The 23,932-nt window shown below is 36.9% G+C and overlaps 1 protein-coding gene across 1 annotated transcript in view; it reads right to left on the reverse strand.

Annotated features, from left to right (window-relative positions):
• Positions 1 to 23,706, reverse strand: part of LOC129005597 (Krueppel-like factor 6) — a 95,050-nt gene extending 71,344 nt beyond the window's left edge. Inside the window, exon 1 of the mRNA XM_054434545.1 lies at positions 23,593 to 23,706. Coding sequence (XP_054290520.1) covers positions 23,593 to 23,616 — 24 coding nt within the window. The 5' untranslated portion in view covers positions 23,617 to 23,706. The remainder of the gene's footprint in view (positions 1 to 23,592) is intronic.
• Positions 23,707 to 23,932: the final 226 nt, after the last annotated feature.

Genomic DNA, 23,932 nt, shown 5'->3' on the forward strand with positions numbered 1-23,932 from the left:
TGTGGCGCAGTCAGTCTATCGGATATAGCACTGCAAACCTACAAGTCTACTAATGTGGCGCAGTCAGTCTATTGGATATAGCACTGCAAACCTACAAGTCTACTAATGTGGCGCAGTCAGTCTATTGGATATAGCACTGCAAACCTACAAGTCTACTAATGTGGCGCAGTCAGTCTATTGGATATAGCACTGCAAACCTACAAGTCTACTAATGTGGCGCAGTCAGTCTATTGGATATAGCACTGCAAACCTACAAGTCTACTAATGTGGCGCAGTCAGTCTATTGGATATAGCACTGCAAACCTACAAGTCTACTAATGTGGCGCAGTCAGTCTATTGGATATAGCACTGCAAACCTACAAGTCTACTAATGTGGCGCAGTCAGTCTATTGGATATAGCACTGCAAACCTACAAGTCTACTAATGTGGCGCAGTCAGTCTATTGGATATAGCACTGCAAACCTACAAGTCTACTAATGTGGCGCAGTCAGTCTATTGGATATAGCACTGCAAACATACAAGTCTACTAATGGGGTGCAGTCTATTGGATCTATCAAATGGTTACTCTTTTGAGGGTCGTGGTTCAAATCCTGCCAACGACCAAAGCGACACACACGAGTAGCACATTTTGTCTATGGAGACCCCGGTAAAGGACAGTTGAGGTATATACCAAAGAGCTGTTACACTACATTGCAATGGATGTAGGTGAGAATGAGATTCCTACTGGTACTTCGCTTCACAGCCCCCGCTAACTCCCAACAAAGCAGTAAATGTCCTAGGCTGTTGTAACTTGCACCTACAGTCGTAAAGATCGTCAGGTAACTATGGACGTCGAACATGTAACAAAATTACCCTCTCACTGGTGTAACACGGCAAGTTACAGATTTTTACTCTTCTGTAATACAGTAACTTAATGGCCGTGACAGGATTATTCAAACTGAATGTAGACACAATAGTTGTGTTGTGAACATAGTAAGGTGAAGATCAATAAAAAAGTAGATGATCACAGAGTTTAGAAGCCAGGCATATGAATTAACATTCGTTTGATCTGTTTATCCTTTTTAAGTTGTCAACTGTGGTTTCACCAATTCAAATTGAAGCACTACATATATGATCGATTTATTGAATAAAATATTTCAAACTGTAGATAGCCCTTTGTTTTAACGTAGACTCTCGAATGCGTTCTCCTTTTTGATATTCACAGTTCTAATATTAGAATTGATGTGATTTTTATGTTTTATAAATCAAATGTTACTTTCTCATTTGTTGATCAATCTGTCAATTACTCTCAATTTGTAATAAGTGGATCCAAAAGTTATTTAATGAATCATATTCACTCACTCAACATAGTATTTTAACCAATTGTAATGTTAAAATTTATACATAAAAGGTTTATGGTTATGGGCAGCTAGTGTTAAGTATTTTTCTTTTTCAATTTGTTTGCTTCACTGAAAATCTATGAAATCTATAAAGGTTTAAAAATATCAGTTTAGTTCTATTGTTGCGTAAAATTATAATAATGTAAACTTCTGGATTCAACCTGTCCAGGTTGTTGTAATTTGTTATAGACATTTTGTTATCAGTGGTCCGGTTTCTATTTTCTTGATGATAATTGTTTAGTTTTGTCAAGACCTATAAAATGATACTAAAATCTGTCATACTTCATTTTTGAACATGTTGAGCTAACCCCCACCCCTACTAAAAGGGCACAATTTTCAAAACTAACCATAATTATAGTAGCCCCTCATTTCTAAGAATGTTGCTGCAAACCGATTTACTTTTTTTATTGTTCTGGCTTAACATCTTGAAATTATAAGTTGTTATCAATAAACGACTTTGGATGTTTTACTAAGTGTTTTGTATTATTTTCCTGATTCCAAATAATTTTCCAGTATTGAATCTTAAAAGCACGCCCAATAACACAGAGTCAATAATAGATCTGGTTTATTGGTATGAAAATACAGCAACCTACAAATAAAAGTACAACTGTCCTACACTTGAGCCCACAGTGGCACGTTTTGTTTCGTCTCGTGACATTTCGAGTGATTATCTTTCTAACCTTGATGGTTTCTCAATATTTCAAAGGATTGAGGACATTTGTGGAAGGTGTGAATCTCGTCTCACGATTGCAAGCGTCTCAAACTGTAGCATTTCTCACTCCCAAGGTCTGCTTATTTTGCTTATCTCACTGACATGCTAAATCCATTACACTCACCGATATTCCTTGTAGTCTTGCTTTCGAGTCTTAGCTTGTTTACTTAATCGGTCTAAAACGTGACAGAATATGTGTACTGGTGACAATAGAGTCTAAATATCTCAATATCGTTCATTGGACATGAGCGTTTAATGTACGGTAGTTTACTTAACATGCCATTGATCTTTTATTTACCGTGTTTTGGGTTTCAATCATTTTATTCTAAAGATAAAATCATGAACGATACAGAAACATAATCACTGGTCAGGTTGCTTTAGAAAGGTCAAGTTTCCCCTTTTTACTGGCACGAGAATATGGCGTTAGCATAATAATAGGTCATGATATTTTAAACTTTATAGATTCCTGGAGCAGAGTCAATGGCCATTAAAATATTGCTTAACGCACTATTCAGTTTACGCCACATCCTTAACAACCTGCTAGGAGTCAGATGAAAATCTTAAATTTAATCTTAATTAAATATGCACACCAAATATTAGTATAATACAACACCGTAAATGAACTCAAATGGACAAACGAGAGAAAAATGGCAGTTGTCCAAAGATAACTTGAGTTGCAATTGTATTACACCACGTTTTTTGACGTTTTTGGCAAAATTTGAATTCAATGTGTCTTGAACGGCTACAGTTTTTACGCTCTTGTTCGTAGCTCTCTCTGTATAACTAAAAACAAATATTTAACCTTGCCGGGACTTTTTTGCCACCCTGTATTTGTTGTATTATATCATTTACTATATATACTTATAGGTACATATATACCTGTACGTATATACAGGTATATTCGTATATATGTAGGTATATAGTCAATGATTATATCCTAATTTAAAAAGAGCACATTTCAATACATTTTGTTCTAAAAGAGCTAGAGTAAATTTATTTCCTTTCTCGTGGATTTTATTATATCATTGTTTATATTTAAATTAGATTGTATTTATAGGACAGTTTGCCTTTACTAACCATGTAACATCTCTTTATTTAGGTATACTTATATACAAGGGTGATAATCGTACGTAGTGTACGGGTAAAACACCGGTGCACTATTTACCCTAATCACAGGTATTAGGTTAAAAGGTGGTCATAGATGGATGATAGCTAGCGCCCCCTGGCCAGCGCCACCTCCCCACCTGGCGGCACCAGAGGCACCAGATGTGATATTAATCATCACCTTATCGTCGGCTAATCCAATAAGTCCCTCAGTCGCGTGTTCCTCCAATACAGTTAATTGTTTGCATCGTCCATCATCGCACCACGGCGCGGCGGCCAGCGGACTTTTATCATTATTATATAACCGCACTATCATTATAGCGGTAAACTAACGAGGGGATTGTTCTATTCGATAATTAAAAGGGTCCCAGAAAGTAGTTTCTGCTAGCAAGCTTCTTTGCGAGAAATTATCTTTATCTCGTTACTGGGATTTCTTACCCAGTTTCAACCTTTGTTGACTAATCAGTGGTATTTTGTACGAGTAACTCGACCACTTCGAAAGTGGTCTAAATCCCTCGATTATGATTATGTCGGGATCGAACCCGTCCCTCCTGTACCGAAGACGCTAACAACGTGCAGGATATGTCAGGTGATTTGAAATGTTTTCAATAAATTTTTAGATAACTATAACCACAGATTAAAGAAAGTAGATATAGAGTAGTTTTAAACACTCTAAACTGAAGAGGCCTCACGAGACTTTAAACATATTGCGTTGGAAAAGGAAGGAGAACTGCCTCCGTTACATAGGTTAAGTGTATAGAGTTCAGAGTCGAACCATTAGAAAATAAGAAACAGGAGGATTCATAATACATTGTTGAGAAAGTACCAAACCCTAGTTTTATTATTATTGGAAAAAATTACGCAAATGATTTAAAAAATCATCAAATGAAAGTTATATCTTAGCATGGGCTATTATATACCAATATGTTATCAAAGATGAAAATGTTTCTTTTTTACCACCAAAGAGTTATCTTTGTGCTGACAATACGGTAACAAATTTAGCAAGTACAAGTTTACCTAGTTTGACACCATACTAATAAGGCATTCAACTACAGGGTGTCCCGGAACTCTCCACCAATATTTTATGACATTGTTCTTGGGTGAAAAACATATCTAAACATCATATTTAAATTGTACGGAAGTCCTTAGCTACTCAAACATCCAGCATTTTTTCACTTATTATTTTTTAAGTGTTTAAACATGCACAAACATTTATGACAACTAGACAAAGCTACAAAAAATATGAAAACATTTCAAATTCATTAAACAAAATGGCAGCCATTTAAAAGGTTGTTTCTTAAATCGACGGTTTTTGAGTTATTTAAGAAACAATATTGTAAATGGCCGCCTTGGTGTGAGTAACTAAGGACTTCCGGACAACTTAAATATGCTATATAGATATGTTTCTTAGCCAGGAACAATGTCCTAAAATATTGGTAGAGAGTTCCGGGACACCCTGTATAGTAATGGGGGAATATAATAATGTATTTTGCTCAAAATCCCTTGTTTTACTAGAAACAATCCCAATAACATAAATGACTGTAGTCTACATTATAAATCAATATAAAAAAACGCGTAGATAGTTCATGCATATATCATTTCCCAATGGAAACTTACTACCGTATTAGCAAATATGTAACAATAACATATAATTAAAAGCTTAAAATAAATAAGTAAAACGCTTAACTTTGAACAACAGATTTATTCCTTGTTTGAAGTTCATTGTTGGGGATGGTGAGTTAATGTTGTTCAAAGGTTTATTGCGGATAATTTACATCACGATGGTTTGTGTATTGTTAGTTGTAATGTATTAGTTAATTTTTTTCACCTGAGGACGGGATCAGATTCCAGATCCCGAAACGTTGTATATTGTTTTTTACCATCGTGATGGAAAATGTCCGCAGTAAACTTTTGAACAACAGATTTATGTTTTAACACCATACGAACCTGAGGCAAAGAGTATCCCAGTGAACGATAGCCCATTGCTCCCATTAACACGTCTTCACAACCAGACAATAAATATGACCAAAACTATATGAGCGATTTTGCAAGTTTTATTAGAATTGAAGAATTTTTAAATTGGCAACATATATTTTACTTTACTTGATTAATACCTGGTACTATACACTTAATATGAGACAATGTATTAAAGAGCAAGTATGAGAAGGGTAGCAGATGGTAGCGCGTTGCCGTTTGCGCTCCGATAGTTGCAAAACGTTCAAACAAATCTCGTGCCTAAACTGGTGTGACTAGCGCCAATTAAAATATACTCAAATAACTACAACAAGAAATATCACCTCCCTTGTTCGATATCGCGTGTAATTATAAAGCGCCAATACACGGAGCTCTATATCAAAACTAACGAATCGCTACGGAAGAACAAGGACGTAGCCCACAGATTCAGAATTATAGCCCAGTAAAACGGGTTGGTCATTGGTCAGTTCAGTAATGGGCTCAATTTGTGTAACAAGCCCTCACGGCGTCACGCCTTTTATGCGAGGGTAGAAAATACTTTTCGTCAAAAATCGGGGAGATTCAATGTAGACGCGCATTTTAAAAGCGTCGATTGAAACTTTTATAGGTATGCCATTAAAATTATTTCTCGTATTAGTATTAAATTGAAACCCGCCAGAAGTACATTTTAATTATAAGCCACATACAGTTTCAGTGCATTGGTGTCCCGATGTTATCTAAGCAGTAAGCCCTGTCCCCATGTGTCACACGACACCAATGATGCTATCTATTGAAAACACCGCCTTCCACCCTCCAAACGGCCTTGCGATGATATTCGCTTACTATACCCAGTACGATAGTAAATCTAAATCATTGTCTGTTAATCTGTATGTGAGTGTTATTGCGTCATGATGAAAAGTATCGATCATGACTTGTACCGAGAGCGATTTTCCGAAACTTTCTTCAATTATTCCTGTCCTCGGATTCGCCTCGTGCGTAAAACTGATTCTCGTGTTTGCTTCACACATGAAATTTGAGCATGCACCAGGAAATACTCTTTCGTTATTAGCAAAAAAATTACAATTTACGAGTGTACAACTATTTTGCAAAGTATTGTGTACAATACAGTGTAGGCCAAGCTAGAGTGTATAATACATGTCGGACAAGTATTGTGTCTATAATGAGGCAAGTAGGTCCATATCCCTTATGGGGATGAGGTAAGTATTGTGTCCAATACAGTAAAGGCCAAGCTAGAGTGTATAATACATGTGGGACAAGTATTGTGTCTATAATGAGGCAAGTAGGTCAATATCCCTTATGGGGATGAGGTAAGTATTGTGTCCAATACAGTAAAAGCCAAGCTAGAGTGTATAATACATGTCGGACAAGTATTGTGTCTATAATGAGGCAAGTAGGTCCATATCCCTTATGGGGATGGGACAAGTATTGTGTCCAATACAGTAAAGGCCAAGCTAGAGTGTTTAATGCATGTGGGACAAGTGTGAGGCAAGTAGGCCTATAATACATATGGGGATGAGGTAAGTATTGTGTCCAGTACAGTGTGTTGGCCGAGAGTGAAGGCAAGATGCCAACGCGTTACATGCAAGTGGGTTACTTAGAAGGGGTTTCTCAGGATTTGCTTTGTTGGAGGTTTAGTCTCATAATATAAATAAATCGGCCTTCGTATCAATTGATAAATGTTTATAGTGTATATTTTTATCTATATCATGTACCCTCTAAGCGTACTAAATATCAACGCCAATTGAAACATTGTTTGTTTTCTTTTCTGTTTCCCCATATATCGCGGCCAATGCCCATTGTATTACAGTAGAGACCAATCGCCTACTTGAGGGTAAGTTGGCCTATTTTGTGTGTACCCCCGGGTTATCTCCTCTACTCAAACCATTATTGTTTTATTGAGTAAGCAACGGCGTCTTGAAAGACACATAATTCTGATGATTCTTTATAGTAGTTCGTCTATGATTTCTTTGCAAATGGTTTTAATAATTCTTATTTTTTGATAGATGTAAACAGACCTATACCTTAAAATATCACACTGAATTAACATATGCCATATGCATTAAATACAGTTTTTTTGTATAAGCTATACTATTATAAAATCCTATAACTAATCCTACAGCTATTGACATCTCGGATTTACAAAACCTAATGAGAATATACTAGAGCGTGTCGAGGAGTCCTACCTTATACGTAAAACGAGAACTCTATTACAGATTACAGAGGCCGCCTTAATGCGCATGTCAAATCGGTTGTTACGATGGTGCCAAACACGCGTGCGGCGTGACGGGCCAAATATGCGTGCGTTTGCTGTTATGGTGTGTAATAAATATAAAGGAGCCCCCGATAAAATCGGAAGCATAAGGTCAGTTGAGGCGAGGTTAAAAAATATTAAATACATCGAATCTCAACCCGGGGCGACATCGAAATCGTTTTGGCGTATGAGGGCGTGGAAAGTTCAATGTCGACCGAACCTTAGCCCGGCCTCGGATGTGCACTGGAAATGTCAAAGGAACAACAGGTAATCGAGTACTCTGGGCCGACCAAATCGGTTAGTAAATTTAATGTCAATACACATTTCTAACTTTCCTCACGATGCTGTCCGCGATATGCGACTTTTTCGTAATTAGACAGTTTTATGTTTCTATGTGTTGTATATTACTTGTTTATCACTTTCGTAAAGTCTGTAAGAAAATTTAACAAAATGCAAATGCACTTTTCTTAATTTATTTTACAGATGCTGCTTGCAATCTGGGGATTTTAAAATAAATCATACCTCCAAACTCAATCGATCTAGTTCGCAGTTAGTTAGGTCGAACATGGTTGGTGGTTGTGTGCATGTCTTTTCAATTACTTATTTATCACTAAATGAATGATAAATAAAGGTAAGGTTAGTAAGGTGTTGAATAGATTTTTTTAAATTGTTGTGTCGGTGATTGTTTTGAGTCATTGATTAAATGGTAAAAACTGTGGTAGAGCGTGACGTTATTTGATTTTTTAGATAGATACAGTTACTTCTTTGCCGTGTTTTTGCAGTTTTACATTAAACTTTAACAGGTAGTTTTGGTTTTTTTAAACGGTCGTGCAGTAATCTTAGTTTGTTTGAATTAATGACCAATGCGCTGGAATAATCATTGTACGGCACGTCCAGATTTGATAGTCATTACTGTCATAATTATTCCCGCGCATTGGTATATATATTAATGGCCGAAACACGTGTAAGTTATATCAAATAAAATGTTTTTAGGGTACTTTGGTATTTTAATTTACTTAATAACATTTAAAGTAGCCCTCATTGGTGTATATAATTACAATATATATATATATATAATAAGAATAATAATAATAATATTATATAATATACAGTGTGTAAATTAAGTATGGAAACAAATCTGTATTTTTAAAACCGAAATAGATAGAAATATTCTATTTGTGGCAATAATAGTTAACAAAGATTCCGCAATTTTTCACATGAAAAATATTTTTTACCCCCCTAACAGGGTAGGTGGTAGGGGGTGACTTATTTTTTTCAAATAGCAACCCCTATTGAGTGACCCCTCATTTTGAAGGGTTTGTCAAAAGAAACACAATGACGCAAATCCGAGGTGAATATCTCACTCCTAGCTAACATGGCGGATATTCCAAAATGGGTTTTTTTTACAAAAATTAAATTTTTCATTACCCACCATTTAGGCTAGGGGTGAAATATCTACCTCGGGTTTGCGTCATTCTTTTTCTTTTAACAAACCCTTCAAAATGAGGGGTCACTCAATAGGGGTTGTTGTTGAAAAAAATAAGTCACTCCCACCCCCTACCCTGTTAAAGGGGTTGAAAAAATATTGTTAATTAAAAAAATTGCGGAACCTATGTCAACAATCAATTCCACAAACAGAATATTTCTATCTATTTCGGTTTTAAAAATACAGATTTCTTTCCATTATTTGTGAAATCGGTGCTTTTCACGTACAATAAATCAAATTTTGGAATATTCGCCATTTGGGCTAGGAGTGAGATATTCACCTCGGATTTGCGTCATTGTGTTTCTTTTGACAAACCCTTCAAAATGAGGGGTCACTCAATAGGGGTTGCTATTTGAAAAAAATAAGTCACCCCCTACCACCTACCCTGTTAGGGGGGTAAAAAAATATTTTTCATGTGAAAAATTGCGGAATCTTTGTTAACTATTATTGCCACAAATAGAATATTTCTATCTATTTCTGTTTTAAAAATACAGATTTGTTTCCATACTTAATTTACACACTGTATAATCATGGAACGAAATAATGTTAAACTTGTGCACAAAATATTATTTGTGACTCTCGTAAAAATGTCAGGCAACAAGCATTAGAAATTATCTTGTTCAAGTTTCAATAATGGATTACTGAATGTCGCGCCACGCCGCGTCGGTGAGTTAAATTAATTTAGATCAATTTTCCTCATAAGCGCGAGTAACGATGTAACTCTGTTCACGAGCTCATTTCGTTGGCTCAATAATGACAATAAATGGATGGCTTGTAATACGAAGGAATGTTGGTCCTAATAACAGTTATAAGGATTTCTGAACCTGTTGATCGGACAGTCACGGTATAGAATTAAATGTGGTCAGTTGCGTCCGGCAATGTTTTGACAAGGATCAAGGTCGAACGCTAGCCTTGGCGTGATACCGCCATAGCTCCGGGGCAGCAAACCGACCACCAGCCACCAGCCACCGGCCACCGACCACCAGCCACCAGCCACCGGCCACCGACCACCGGCCACCAGCCACCAGCCACCGGCCACCAGCCACCGGCCACCGGCCACCGACCACCGGCCACCAGCCACCGGCCACCGACCACCGGCCACCAGCCACCGGCCACCAGCCACCGGCCACCGGTCACCGACCACCAGCCACCAGCCACCGGCCACCGACCACCGGCCACCAGCCACCAGCCACCGGCCACCGACCACCGGCCACCAGCCACCAGCCACCGGCCACCAGCCACCAGCCACCGGCCACCGACCACCGGCCACCAGCCACCGGCCACCGACCACCGGCCACCAGCCACCGGCCACCGACCACCGGCCACCAGCCACCAGCCACCGGCCACCGACCACCGGCCACCAGCCACCAGCCACCGGCCACCGACCACCGGCCACCAGCCACCAGCCAACAGCCACCGACCACCAGCCACCAGCCACCGGCCACCAGCCACCGGCCACCGGTCCATCTGTTGAATAATTGAAAATACGTACATGCACTATGAACAATAATTTGGCTACAGAAATTCGGTACGTTGATCTTTTATTACCGTAGGTCTCATAAGAAACTGGACCGTTTTGCTTTTTTGTTTTAATGTCCCTAGGGGGTAAAACACCTTCCGTTATAATTTATACAATAACCCCCATTGTCCGTTAACACGTTAATTCGAGCAAAAATCATTTTGATTAAATATGGTACAAACGTGTGAACCTACGTTTATTCGAAAGAGTTTTTGAACCAGCATGATCGGATTATGGGAACGGGGTTTATGTAGGATTTATGGGTGTAAAATGAGGGTTTTCCACTTTTGGCCCAAAAACAAAAATGTTGCAATTTACGAAGACTATTCCAAACAGTTGTAAATTTAAAATACCAATATTTCTTAAGGAGAATGAGAAAACTGTTGCAGTTTGTTGGTTTATGGATATTTTTTTATTAAATTTGTCAAATTTATTTATTTTACTGAAAACACACTGTATTACCTTCCCTATAGCAGAACACCTAAGTACTCGTTATACTAACGTTAAAATATGCAGCTGGGTCCAGAATCCATCTCGTTCGGAATTGAACCAGCAACCTTCAAGCTTAAGGTGAACGATATAACCACTTAGCTACCCAAACAATCTCTTCAAGGCACTCTTTAATAAACTCTTCAAAACATCCACAGCATCTACACAAATAGGTATCAACGTTTAGAATATATTTGCCATACAATGATTAAATTGAGGAGTACATCGAGATAGTTATAGCCATATGGGTAGGGGCCTACATTGTTGTAAACATCTCACAGTTATAAAGGTCATGTATCAAAAGATAAATTTATCACGCATCGATACGTATGCCGTTAGAGCAAATAAAATATTAAATTATATAGAAGAACTAATCAGATGGCTTTGAATTTTGTAGTTACATGAATGTGCCCTTAGTATCTTGTGATTGGTTAGGGCAAATTACTAAATTTTACAAATTCTGCGAATCTTTACGTCGAACTGGGACTTGCATGTTGGTACTAGAGTGTACTATAGCATCTTCTGAACGGTGCATTTTTAAAGAAGGTATATCATTTTTTTGTTAAATTGTAGAGGTTTTCGTTTGATTTAACCATACGTTCTATAAAAGTATATAATAGTGAAATGGGTGGCTAAAAAGTAACTTGCACTCCCGCGTAGCTTTTTAACGATTTGAGATATTTAAAATCATTTTGCAGCACCTTCTTAAATATTTGGGGCTAAAATAATGATGGTTTATTTTGAAACTTTTTTGCTTTGGGATAAGGGGTAGCTCAAAATGTTCAAATAGGAAGTATAGTCGACTTTCATATCTTTTTACAGGTCTTGACGAAACTAAACTAATGACTTAAAGAAAATATAAATCGGACCACTATTAACAAAATGGCAGCTAAACCTGTTTAAATGTAAACTGGTTATTACCAAAGTATTTATTGTTTTTGAGGCATCTTGGTCATAAGCAAATAATTTGGATCACGAAACCAATACATAAAATCGAAGCAATATTATTTCATACGCTGCGCTTGATCGTAACTTTGTTTACAAGCTAACATCAAGATTCCCATATGTAAAGTAGGCATGATATACATCCGTAGAAATGTAAAATGCGTGATTCCCTACCTGAACTGACGCGAGGTCGACCAGCTGTGAGAAAACACCGCAATTTCTATTACTTGGGACACCCGCTGGGCCACTTCAAACCAATCACATATATTCACTTGAAAACTTAATACTCCCACATCGTATTTTGGCTTCATTTCTAAACCCTAAAAGGTAGTCGCATGCTGAGCGTGAAAGACGGTGCAAATGTTAATTTCTTTTGAACTTTGATGTTAATATTGTTTGATGTGGCGTATATACTATACATCGTTACTTAACAATTAATGTATTCTCACACAAATGAGTTTTTAAAGGGTTTAAAAAATAATCAATATGCAAATGGCTTCTTTACACATGGCGTTTGCTTTTTAACGTGTGCGTTATATTGAGAACATTTTCTTCGCGATTAGTAAAATTAAAGTTTTTACGATGTTTACCTTAATCGTTGTTGTTCACGACGTTAATCATGATGGAAAACGTCCTCAATCATTTCTTAAATTATTGTATATATACATAAATATTCGCCTAAATATTACACTTTATTTAATTGTACAAATGAGAATAATATGTCACTTTATTAAAATTATAAGTTTGAATTTAATTACAAGTACTAGTCTTTGTGTTGTTATTTGTACAGTAAGTTATACCCTGATGAAATATCTTTTCCAGGGACTTGTAAGGATACCATTTAACGACCCCCAACATTTTGGTGTGTCAGGGGCTACAACTGTTCCAATTATGCATCCACATTGAATTAGTCCATCTTTGGCACAGGATGGCAGAATGAAACTGCAACATACAGAGCGCAGAGCCCCAGAGTAGAACGCAGAGCGCAGCCGCCGCGATACGGATCACCGCGCTGACGATAAATACAGAAGTGAAATTGTCCCCCTCCCTCGCCACAAAAGACTGGTATTCGACAATCAGATATAACTTACGTAAGTAACGATTTTGTGAAACGGTCAGGCGACCTACGAGTTCGCTACCAGCACGGGCCAGAAGAAAGCAGTGCGATGTCATTAGACTCGTGCACCAACACCCACACACGCACTCACACACGCACGCACACACGCACATTGTGCAACATCAGGTGCAACTTTCAACCTCTCAATTCACCGCTCATTATTAGACCCAATTTTCATGACTCCCTACATCGAATAAGGAACCTCTCTTATTGACACAGCAGAGTTAGCTTTGAGTCAAGCTCCCAAATCCTTGTGTTTTGAATTGTTGCTCCATAAACAAAAGTAAAAGTCGTTAGTATCATGACGTTGATTTGACCATTGTTATCAGACCTACTTTCAAGCAATGCTTGCGTATTTCGCGTTAGCACCTAGAGACTCGCACAGAAATATTTTACACGATGTGAAAAAGTTCAATAGTGATCAAATATACAATCGATTAATTAAAAGTTTAAGTTTTATGTATTTGAGGCACGGTTGTTGTAACAATAGGTAGACAATATTCAGGAGATCCGGGGTTAAAGCCCACCAATTGAAAATTGCTTTTAAAATTTGATAACACAGTTATTTTCAGCTATTGGTACACATTTCAGAGAATCATCAAGATCATGTCTTCCGGGCGAGTAGAGCATTGTCTTTAATTGTGAGTCCAATAACTAAGAATACATTACGAGGTAAAAAATAGGTATAAAAAACGTTTGATCACGGGTTTCAATTTTGCTATTAAGTTACATTTTAAAGCAGAGTCTCCTAACATATCTCAACTCTATACATAGCACGATCGGTTGGATGAATAAATAAATGTACTAGTTGAAATAAAAGTTGTGTATTAGCACTGTAAAACAGTGCTAGTAGTACAAATTTATTATTTCGATGCATCTTATTTAATTTCACACGATTTGGCCATAAATGCAATTAAAACATTTACAGTAAAACATTTCCAGAACAAAAAACTCGAGAATCTTGATTTACTATGTCATAGTTTTTCCCCCCTTAAACAGAGAAATTACATCGATATTACAAAGGATTCATTGACTTAACTATTTTATTCTTATAAACACAATTTTGATGCAAAAACATATGATGACGAGTTAACAAATTGGTTCAGCCGTTTCTGCTCTCGCGAGTCCTGACAACCGATTCTCCATATACGGGCAGATAACGAGTGACCAGCCACAACAAAATCAGCCGCTTCATGAAAATTGAAATGCAGTTTATTAAAAAGTGACCCACCCGATCAGCAAGGTTTTGTACGAAAGGCCAACCGCTCCGCGATCACGACGCTGACAGGATTGTGTCTCTGTGTGTGTCCAAATGTTTGATATTGAGGTGACCTATAAACTCGAAACACATGCACTTCCTCTGGGAAATAGATCTACTGGACCTGGACTGATAAAACGGACAGCAGCGATACCTCTGATCTATGGTGGGTAAATAGATGTACTGGACCTGGACTGATATAACGGACAGCAGCGATACCTCTGATCTATGGTGGGTAAATAGATGTACTGGACCTGGACTGATATAACGGACAGCAGCGATACCTCTGATCTAAGGTGGGTAAATAGATGTACTGGACCTGGACTGATATAACGGACAGCAGCGATACCTCTGATCTAAGGTGGGTAAATAGATGTACTGGACCTGGACTGATATAACGGACAGCAGCGATACCTCTGATCTATGGTGGGTAAATAGATGTACTGGACCTGGACTGATATAACGGACAGCAGCGATACCTCTGATCTATGGTGGGTAAATAGATGTACTGGACCTGGACTAATATAACGGACAGCAGCGATACCTCTGATCTAAGGTGGGTAAATAGATGTACTGGACCTGGACTGATATAACGGACAGAAGCGATACCTCTGATCTAAGGTGGGTAGATAGATGTACTGGACCTGGACTGATATAACGGACAGCAGCGATACCTCTGATCTAAGGTGGGTAAATAGATGTACTGGATCTGGACTGATATAACGGACAGCAGCGATACCTCTGATCTAAGGTGGGTAAATAGGTGTACTAGACCTGGACTGATATAACGGACAGCAGCGATACCTCTGATCTAAGGTGGGTAAATAGATGTACTGGACCTGGACTGATATAACGGACAGCAGCGATACCTCTGATCTATGGTGGGTAAATAGATGCACTAGACCTGGACTGATATAACGGACAGCAGCGATACCTCTGATCTATGGTGGGTAAATAGATGTACTAGACCTGGACTGATATAACGGACTGCAGCGATACCTCTGATCTAAGGTGGGTAAATAGATGTACTAGACCTGGACTGATATAAAGGACAGCAGCGATACCTCTGATCTAAGGTGGGTAAATAGATGTACTGGACCTGGACTGATATAACGGACAGCAGCGATACCTCTGATCTAAGGTGGGTAAATAGATGTACTGTACCTGGACTGATATGACGGACAGCAGCGATACCTCTGATCTAAGGTGGGTAAATAGATGTACTAGACCTGGACTGATATAACGGACAGCAGTGATACCTCTGATCTATGGTGGGTAAATAGATGTACTGGACCTGGACTGATATAACGGACAGCAGCGATACCTCTGATCTATGGTGGGTAAATAGGTGTACTAGACCTGGACTGATATAACGGACAGCAGTGATACCTCTGATCTATGGTGGGTAAATAGATGTACTGGACCTGGACTGATATAACGGACAGCAGCGATACCTCTGATCTATGGTGGGTAAATAGATGTACTAGACCTGGACTGATATAACGGACTACAGCGATACCTCTGATCTATGGTGGGTAAATAGACGTACTTGACCTGGACTGATATAACGGACAGCAGCGATACCTCTGATCTATGGTGGGTAAATAGATGTACTAGACCTGGACTGATATAACGGACAGCAGCGATACCTCTGATCTATGGTGGGTAAATAGACGTACTTGACCTGGACTGATATAACGGACAGCAGCGATACCTCTGATCTATGGTGGGTAAATAGATGTACTTGACCTGGACTGATATAACGGACAGCAGCGATACCTCTGATCTATGGTGATGTAATCAGTTTCATTAACAAACGTTATTAGTCTGAAGTTAATATTGTTTTTGACAGTTACCTTCGTTCCCCTGTTTTATTATTTTAAATTTTAATAGGTATTTAAGATTATTGTTTCCCTCACTAAGTAATTAAAAAGTACCTGCGAATATAACTGAATTAATTGAATTGGATCGACAAACCTCACCTCCAAGAATGTCAATAGCAATCCGTAGATTGTGTAATAATTTTAATATAAGATATCTAAGTAATAATAAATATTTGATTGTATTTTTTTTTCTCGTGAAGTTAAGACGTTAGTTTAAATGGCTGTTTTCATACGCTTCATGTCAGAGATCGGGACTTGTGATAAACTTTCTACAGCTAGAACGTTTCATTAGTGAATTACATATAGCAGCTAGCTAGCTGATTTTGGAGCATGTAAAAAGAGTCGAATCTTCGATCCTAATAATTGTAAATTTAAGATTACATTCGCCAAAATATATGTTGGACTATTCCACTTAGCATCGGTTATATTACAATGAGGTGTTATGAATGATTTGCATAAACGTTTGTATTGGGGTTTCTTGTATAAACTTTCGAAAAATAAATGTTTGACAGAATATACCAAAATTATTTGAAATTTTTATTTACGTTGATTTTAAAAGTTATATATTAGTAACGATAGACGTTACACCTTAACATTTGACATAGCAAAACGTGCACAACTGTTGTTGCATATCGTACATTAGCAATTTATATATTATTATATGAGCGCTGCGCAATCTCGATGGGGTGACAAATGTACAGCCGTGGTGAGCGCACGATTATTATCCCTCCTTAAACACCGCCTGCCACTGCTACCGCAACTCTAATACCTACTGCCAATGCGGGTGTATTTATATGCTGTCAGCCAATTTCACACAGTAACCCACCTTTATAGATAGGTCAACCGTATTGTTCCAATTCAACATACGTGCCTTCCAAAGCCCTTTGCACCTAGGTTATGATACAAATTCTGCTTACGATCCCCGCTTGATTTTTTTCATTTTTGCGTGTAAAAGTGCCAAACCATACTTTGATGTTTGGAATACGTTAAGATTACAAGTAGATATAAATTAGTTAGATATCAACCTTATAGCTGAAGAAAATCTAAGGTTAGTTTCATTCGATTAATGTAGAGGCAGTTTAGACGTTCCATGAATTTCTTGGTATTTTACTTATTTTTAAAACAGTTATAAGCAAATTAAATTATCTAATTATAAACACTGGCTTGGCCTAAGGTATTGCAGCAAAAAGTAAACCGAAACTCACAAAAGTCGTCCTAATATAAGAGACCCCCGTCACCGCAAACCTGCAGACTAAGTGAATCTCCTCTTGCCTGATTGTATTTTCACCAAGATATCTTCTTTAACATGATATTCCCTAAATAGCACCAAGTGTTTTAAAGACTTTATTAGTTGTTTAAGGTGTTTAACGAGTTTGTATGGGTGGCCAAGTTGTTACAGTGTTCACCGATGATTACTGATTTGATTCCAAACGAGATAGAATCTGGACAGAGATGCCAGTTGCCGTTGGGCTAACAAAAGGTGGAATTTAGATATTACCAAGACCAGGGGACAGTTTCCTCAATAAAAACCTTTATAAATTTAAAACCTGCAGAATCAGCGAATTTCTATTTTCCGTTTACTCAAATATTTACCTAAACTTGTCAGATTAATTTCCTCCCTATAAAAAAAAATACATTAGTATATCGTTCACTTAGGTTTGCTGCTACGTATAACAACTCTGAATTGGCACTGTTATACACCATAACATGTTAGTGGAATTGGTATAACTGTTTTAGTGAAATATTAATAGTTTTGTTTAAAATAAATTGATTTGTCAAATTTGATGAACATATATCCTTAAAAAACAATCTACAAGGGTTTTCTCTTCCTCCGTATGAATAACATGGAAATTTCAAATGTACAGTTTTTGGGGATTTTCTCCGTAACCATTAACTGTAAAATTATTCTTCAACGTACTAAACTATTTGAAGTTTTTTTCAAGATCTACAAAATGGTTAAGACAGAAATCTTTAAAATTTTATTTATTGTACAAGGGGGGGGGGGGTATGACAAGGGAGAAAAATGAGAAAAGGCAATTTAAAAAGAGACAAGAATATGAGTCAGGTTTTAAACTTTCCGAGTTTACTACGGCAGTTGCGCATAGAATAAAAATATACCAGGGTTTCCGGAAATATTGAGAGTGTTTATACATGTGTCACGGACCACCAAGTGCCGGTACTTGGATTCCAAAATATATTTTTTTTCTTTTCCATTAAACGTACATAAATTACGTATAATATATAAAGAACAGGCTGTTAGATACCCTATATGAACTGCGATAAAATTCCAATGTCTAAAGGACACACATAATCCCATGAAACACGTGGTTAGAATTGAACCAAAAACATTCCTAAAGTCGTTTGGCGAAAGTGATTTACAATCGTGTTGACGTCCGATTCTGAGCCGTGTCGGACCGACTACAGGCTTATATAGCATCAACATATCACGTTACATATATTGAGACATCTGATATATTTATGTGTATGAATGTAGACAAACGGCTTGAATGACATGAGCGATCGTCTGAAGTTGAAAGTTCCGTAATACAACCCACGCGCTTTATGAGAACAAAACAATCAGACTTGTAGTCTACGCTCTACACCACATAACTGCGTCTTGTCCTTTGTCTGCTACAACAAATTGTACAGAAACAAATAGGTCCATTGATAAATGTTTGTTTTGTAGCTGCAGAGACTGAATGGAGGGAATCTCATACAAAATCGTTATCGCCATTACTCCAAAACATCGACATCTAGGTTCGTATGTTAAGCTCGATATGAATACAAGCCGAGTGTAGAATGGAGTGAGATGATCATTGTAGTTTTGTTACTGAATACGATCAGCTGGTGCCTTAGCCAGGACCATTTATTAAAATGCCAATTATCGAGGTCAGCTAGGCCCAGTTTTGAAGCACATTTGTTGGGCGATCACTAAAACTACTCAGCTACCCAGATATAATGTATAACATCTTATGAATATGAGAAATTTGTTATTCATTGTGTATAGTGTAGGAAGAATGTTGTTTTCTTGTACAATATGGTGGGAGGGGGCAGTAGAGCTTCAGGGAAACCATGGGAGCTCGACTTAACAAAACGTACGACTTTACCTCATAATTTACACAGCAAAAGGCACTTAGCAACTGTACATCAGTTTGAATGTTGTAGAGGCAAGAAAGTAGTGCACGAGGCGACATTGTGTTTTATCATAGGACACATAAACCTGTGTACCATAAAAATATTAATCGCAAAACCATAATGAAGCATGAAACGAGTGCAGAACCAGAAGCGAGGCGGTTCTAATGTCCAGAAGACCTTAGTGCTGGCTGCTCACAGTTTATGTTAATAGTTAGCTAATTCCACATGGTTGACCTTTTACCTTACAGCCCTTGTAGTGATGTCGCAACTAGCCTCGGGACTCATTGCGATCGATAAATAACAACAAGCGGTCTAGAAAATTACGGTTGATCAAACAAATAATGAGATATTTCACCGGAGGACCTTGGTATATATGTAGGCTGGTATCTGTCGTCACAAACACGGACACACAGACACACGGACAACCACGTCCGCGCGATACAAACTGTAAACATATCGGTAAATAGCATCATAGATTGTCCTGTTCTCTTATACGCTGAAGACGATTATATAGCGTGTTTCTGTCCGTTTGGATGTTTACTGTTTTTTTCTGTCTCTATGCTAGGGACATTATTAATTTTAGGACTCACAAATGCTGGAAAGCGGTCTAAATCCTTCTAAATTGGTTTGTTTATGGCGGGAATCGAACCCGTCCCATTAGCACCAAATCCGAGATGTTAACCACTAGACTACCAACACATCCATACTTTCTCTCCAAATTCCATTTTAGTTAGGCGAGTTTAACATTTATTTTAAGTATATCAAACGATCTATTCGTAAGATATTGGTTGTCTTGTGGTGCTAAAAACGTTAAACAGACGTTGTAAAATGTAGGCTACACTCAAGATAAATGAATAAATCAAACCCACTGGACATTAAACACATCAAAACAGACAAGAGGTGTACATGCAGTATTCTAAGTCAATGGTATATTATTCAAACTTGCCAGGAATATGTGTTCAGCTAACAAATTGTACTTTTAAATATAAACGTATTTTAAGAATACCAAAGATTGTTATAAGATGTGATGTTTCTTGATCTGTTACGAATAACAGTTGAAATGCATGTTATAAGTATTCAAAGCCCATAAAAACATACAAGAGGTGTGACAATTTTACCTGTTATACACCTCTCGGAGCTTCTATTGTCAATCTGTGGTAAGTGAATTAAAACATCGATAACCTGATTGCAATTTATTAAGTATTGTTTACGCATGCAAGAGGTGCGGTAGAGTAATACATTTTGATACAAACACACAAGGACAAGCATGCATTAACTAAATTTTTAGCTCATAAAGAACAACAATGAATAATTATAAATTTAAATCAAGTTTCAATATAGGAAGTGTACAAGCAGTCTACATTTGCAGCAACTGGAAGGACGACGCTGGTTAAAATTGCATTGTAAGATAAAAGGTGTAATATAAAGAAAGTTAGATTACTAGCAAAATATATACATCTCTTCAGGGTACGGATAAAATGTAGTTCAACCATTATGTTTAGTTTAATATCTTCTTTACTCTAAGACGTTCTATTCTAACGTATACGCATTTTACTAGAGATATGCCGCTGCAAAGGCCTACAGATACGTACTGTATTTAATCTCAGGAACTCCTCGATTTCCGATTTATTACTCAAGTTGAGGATCCCAGATAGGTTTCAAATAATACCATTTTAAGTAGACCTATGATCTATTACACGTGGATTTAGTTGTAAAATGTTTGCAACTCAAAAGAGAAAATGCCAACTAGTTAATTAGTAAGTTTTATATTTTAGGCATAATGTTTTGCATTTATTTGAATGAATAGTTTATCATCGAAGTTCATTAAATGTTTCAGACACCATACCAAACAAAGATTTTTTAAACCATTTTGCGCACTGCCAATTGTTTAAAATGTCAGTATCAAATTGAATTAATTATCAGAATACAAGAGGTATTTATTTTGTATTTGATTTTTTCTTAACAAGAACTACAATACAATAAGAGGAAGGCCTTGCATTATATTACGCAGGTAGCCGATGTATGACTGTACCTTACATATCGACTGTCATTATGTAAGATCTTATAACGGTATTTTCCTACTATTCCATATCAAGTTCGTCGACAAAACACGTTTGGATAATATAAGTTGTTATAAATATTATTATTTAATATTTTCCTTTTTTTATCGTGTTTATATTAAATATTCGCGAACATTACGGTGAATGTTTTTTTATATATATGGTTATTGTTTTAAGTGAATTTAAAATTGAAACTGATCTGGAACTGATATAATTTGTAAAACATATAAAAACTAAAACGGCACCTATTTCATATTGTTATAAAAATAACTCTCTATTATGTTGTGAAATACATATGATACGACATACCGTTAAAAGATTTAAAGGTTCCACATAAACCATCTACTTTTCACACATACAATGCTTTATGTGTTTGTTTATTTTTCTCGAAAAAAAAATTCTTTAGACATTATTTTTTATAACGATTTTAAATATAATGTTTTAGAGTCGCAATGCAATTTAATCCTACTAGATGGGTTTTAACGTTTTTTGATATGTTAATAATTACGTTAACGTTTATACATGTATCATGTCAAACATGTCAGGAAAGTATTAATTAGCTGGAAATACTGCTTTGAAAACTACTATTTTAATCACCACTAGGCAAACCCTTTTAAACATAATTACTTGTAACAGTTCGTAATCTCAAAGTGCTGTGACTGTAAAAGAACGTGTGTAGCAACATAACGTCTACCTATTTAAAGTAGGCAGAGTTGTTAAAAATAGTTTATGACCAATTTAGTATAATATATGGAATTTATCATAAACAAACATATATATTTCATATTTTACCCCAAAATTTAATGGAACACATTTACAATCGTTTTAAAAGTTATCATAAAATATGGGGCCATTTAAACTGTGTCCCCTAACAGTTAAACTTGTTGCAAACGTTTGCGGAGTACCGGTATGGTGAAATATAACATACAGAATAAAACTTGTATGTTTTCAATAGATTGTTAGTATAGGTTATTTCTCATTGTTTTCATAGATCGTTTATATAGAATGTTTATAGTTCATTTTAACGATAGTTTATTAATAATAATAACAAGAGTTGTTTTGAAAAGCAAAATTTAGTTTCTGAAAACCCTTGCTCAATAAAGAATTTTTTTTTATTTATGTATTATATCTTCCATTAAAAACAACAAATGTATTCTCAACTACTTTTTTCAAGCAAAAGGTCCACGTTGACAATATCCTCATCCAATTTTAACCTTTTAAATACATGTTCAATTTCGCAATATTGGTATTAGAATGAAATATTATACTTTTACTTGTGATTGCTTAAGGCCTACTCTTGAAGGAGGATAAAATACAATTTAATTTCAACAAACTGACAACGCTTTTAGTGACTGATGGACAGCAAAGTGCGCGATTTCGCGTCGCCTTCGTTGTCATCAACCTAACGTCCTTGGGTTTCAAAATTTCTTCTTGTTATACTGGCAATTAGTACAGGAAGTGCGAAAGTAAGTAATACCGAGCGATTAAATGCGATCAGGGTCGACTCAAGGCCGCTCGACCTCCAAACTGCCTTATATCTGGATTTAATGTTTTTATTACTCCACGAAACGGGATTTTAGAAACTCGTTTTATGCAAAAACGAAAAGATTTTCCTCTTGTAGATAAAAACCGTGGAGTCTCTGATAACAAAATTACTCAAACGTTAGATTTTATTGTTTATTAGAAACGCCGTATTCTGTTTTTAAGAGACGTTAACGGGTGGTTTGAAGTGTGACTTGAGAGTCTGCTATGCCGTAGCAGCGTCGGTTTCCTGTCACAAGCGAAATACCTATAAAATCTTGTTACTTTTGGGAATACAATGAATTTGAACAAATCTCTTTTTAATTGCATTAATTTAAACACTTTATATACAAATTTCTTGTGGATGTGGAATGATAAAACTCCTATAAAAATACACACAGTATTTAAACTTGAGTTTTGTATTTAGTGATGAGTTTTAATTACGTTAAACGTGCATCTCCATAAATTCCACAGATTATATATTTAATTTACGTTTTCCTGTGTTTGAGACAGTATATGTGTTACAACATAAAAATCGGGGATATTATGTGTCTAGACCTGTAAGTTGGTAAACTTCACGTTATAATTGAGAACATTTTCAAAGATGAAGCGCATTAAAGTGGCATTTATATTATAAAATTAACAATGAAATCAGCTGACGATCGCGGATGATGAGCAGCTGAGACGCGCACAGTAAGCACAGCTGACGTGTGACGTGTAGCGGGGGTGGTCGACTCATGATAAGATATTATCACTTACATCAGTGAGGATCTCCGAGGCCATAGTTGTAGGGATACTCCACTCCACCGGGTCACACAATCAACACATGGTAGCGAACTGAACTGAACTGGACCGCCAGCTAGCCTACTTTCGCGCAGACTTGCCACCCCTCCACCGGTCAATAAAACTTACCTATACCTGTGATGTGATCGGATCTCCAATAGCGCCACGACGTTCGCGCACACTCCCCTAGACTCCGCCCCGAGGCCAGTGAATCTACCTTATCAAATATGTTGTCGGTTTCTCAATAAAACATTCCGCGAGAGTGATGATGTGCGGCTTACATCTGCATTTACAATTCACTCTATTGTAGTTTAGA

The sequence above is a fragment of the Macrosteles quadrilineatus genome, unplaced genomic scaffold (assembly GCF_028750875.1).
Source record: "Macrosteles quadrilineatus isolate MER2022 unplaced genomic scaffold, UCM_ALF_1.0 Scaffold_24__1_contigs__length_1734639, whole genome shotgun sequence".
Classification (NCBI taxonomy): domain Eukaryota; kingdom Metazoa; phylum Arthropoda; class Insecta; order Hemiptera; family Cicadellidae; genus Macrosteles; species Macrosteles quadrilineatus.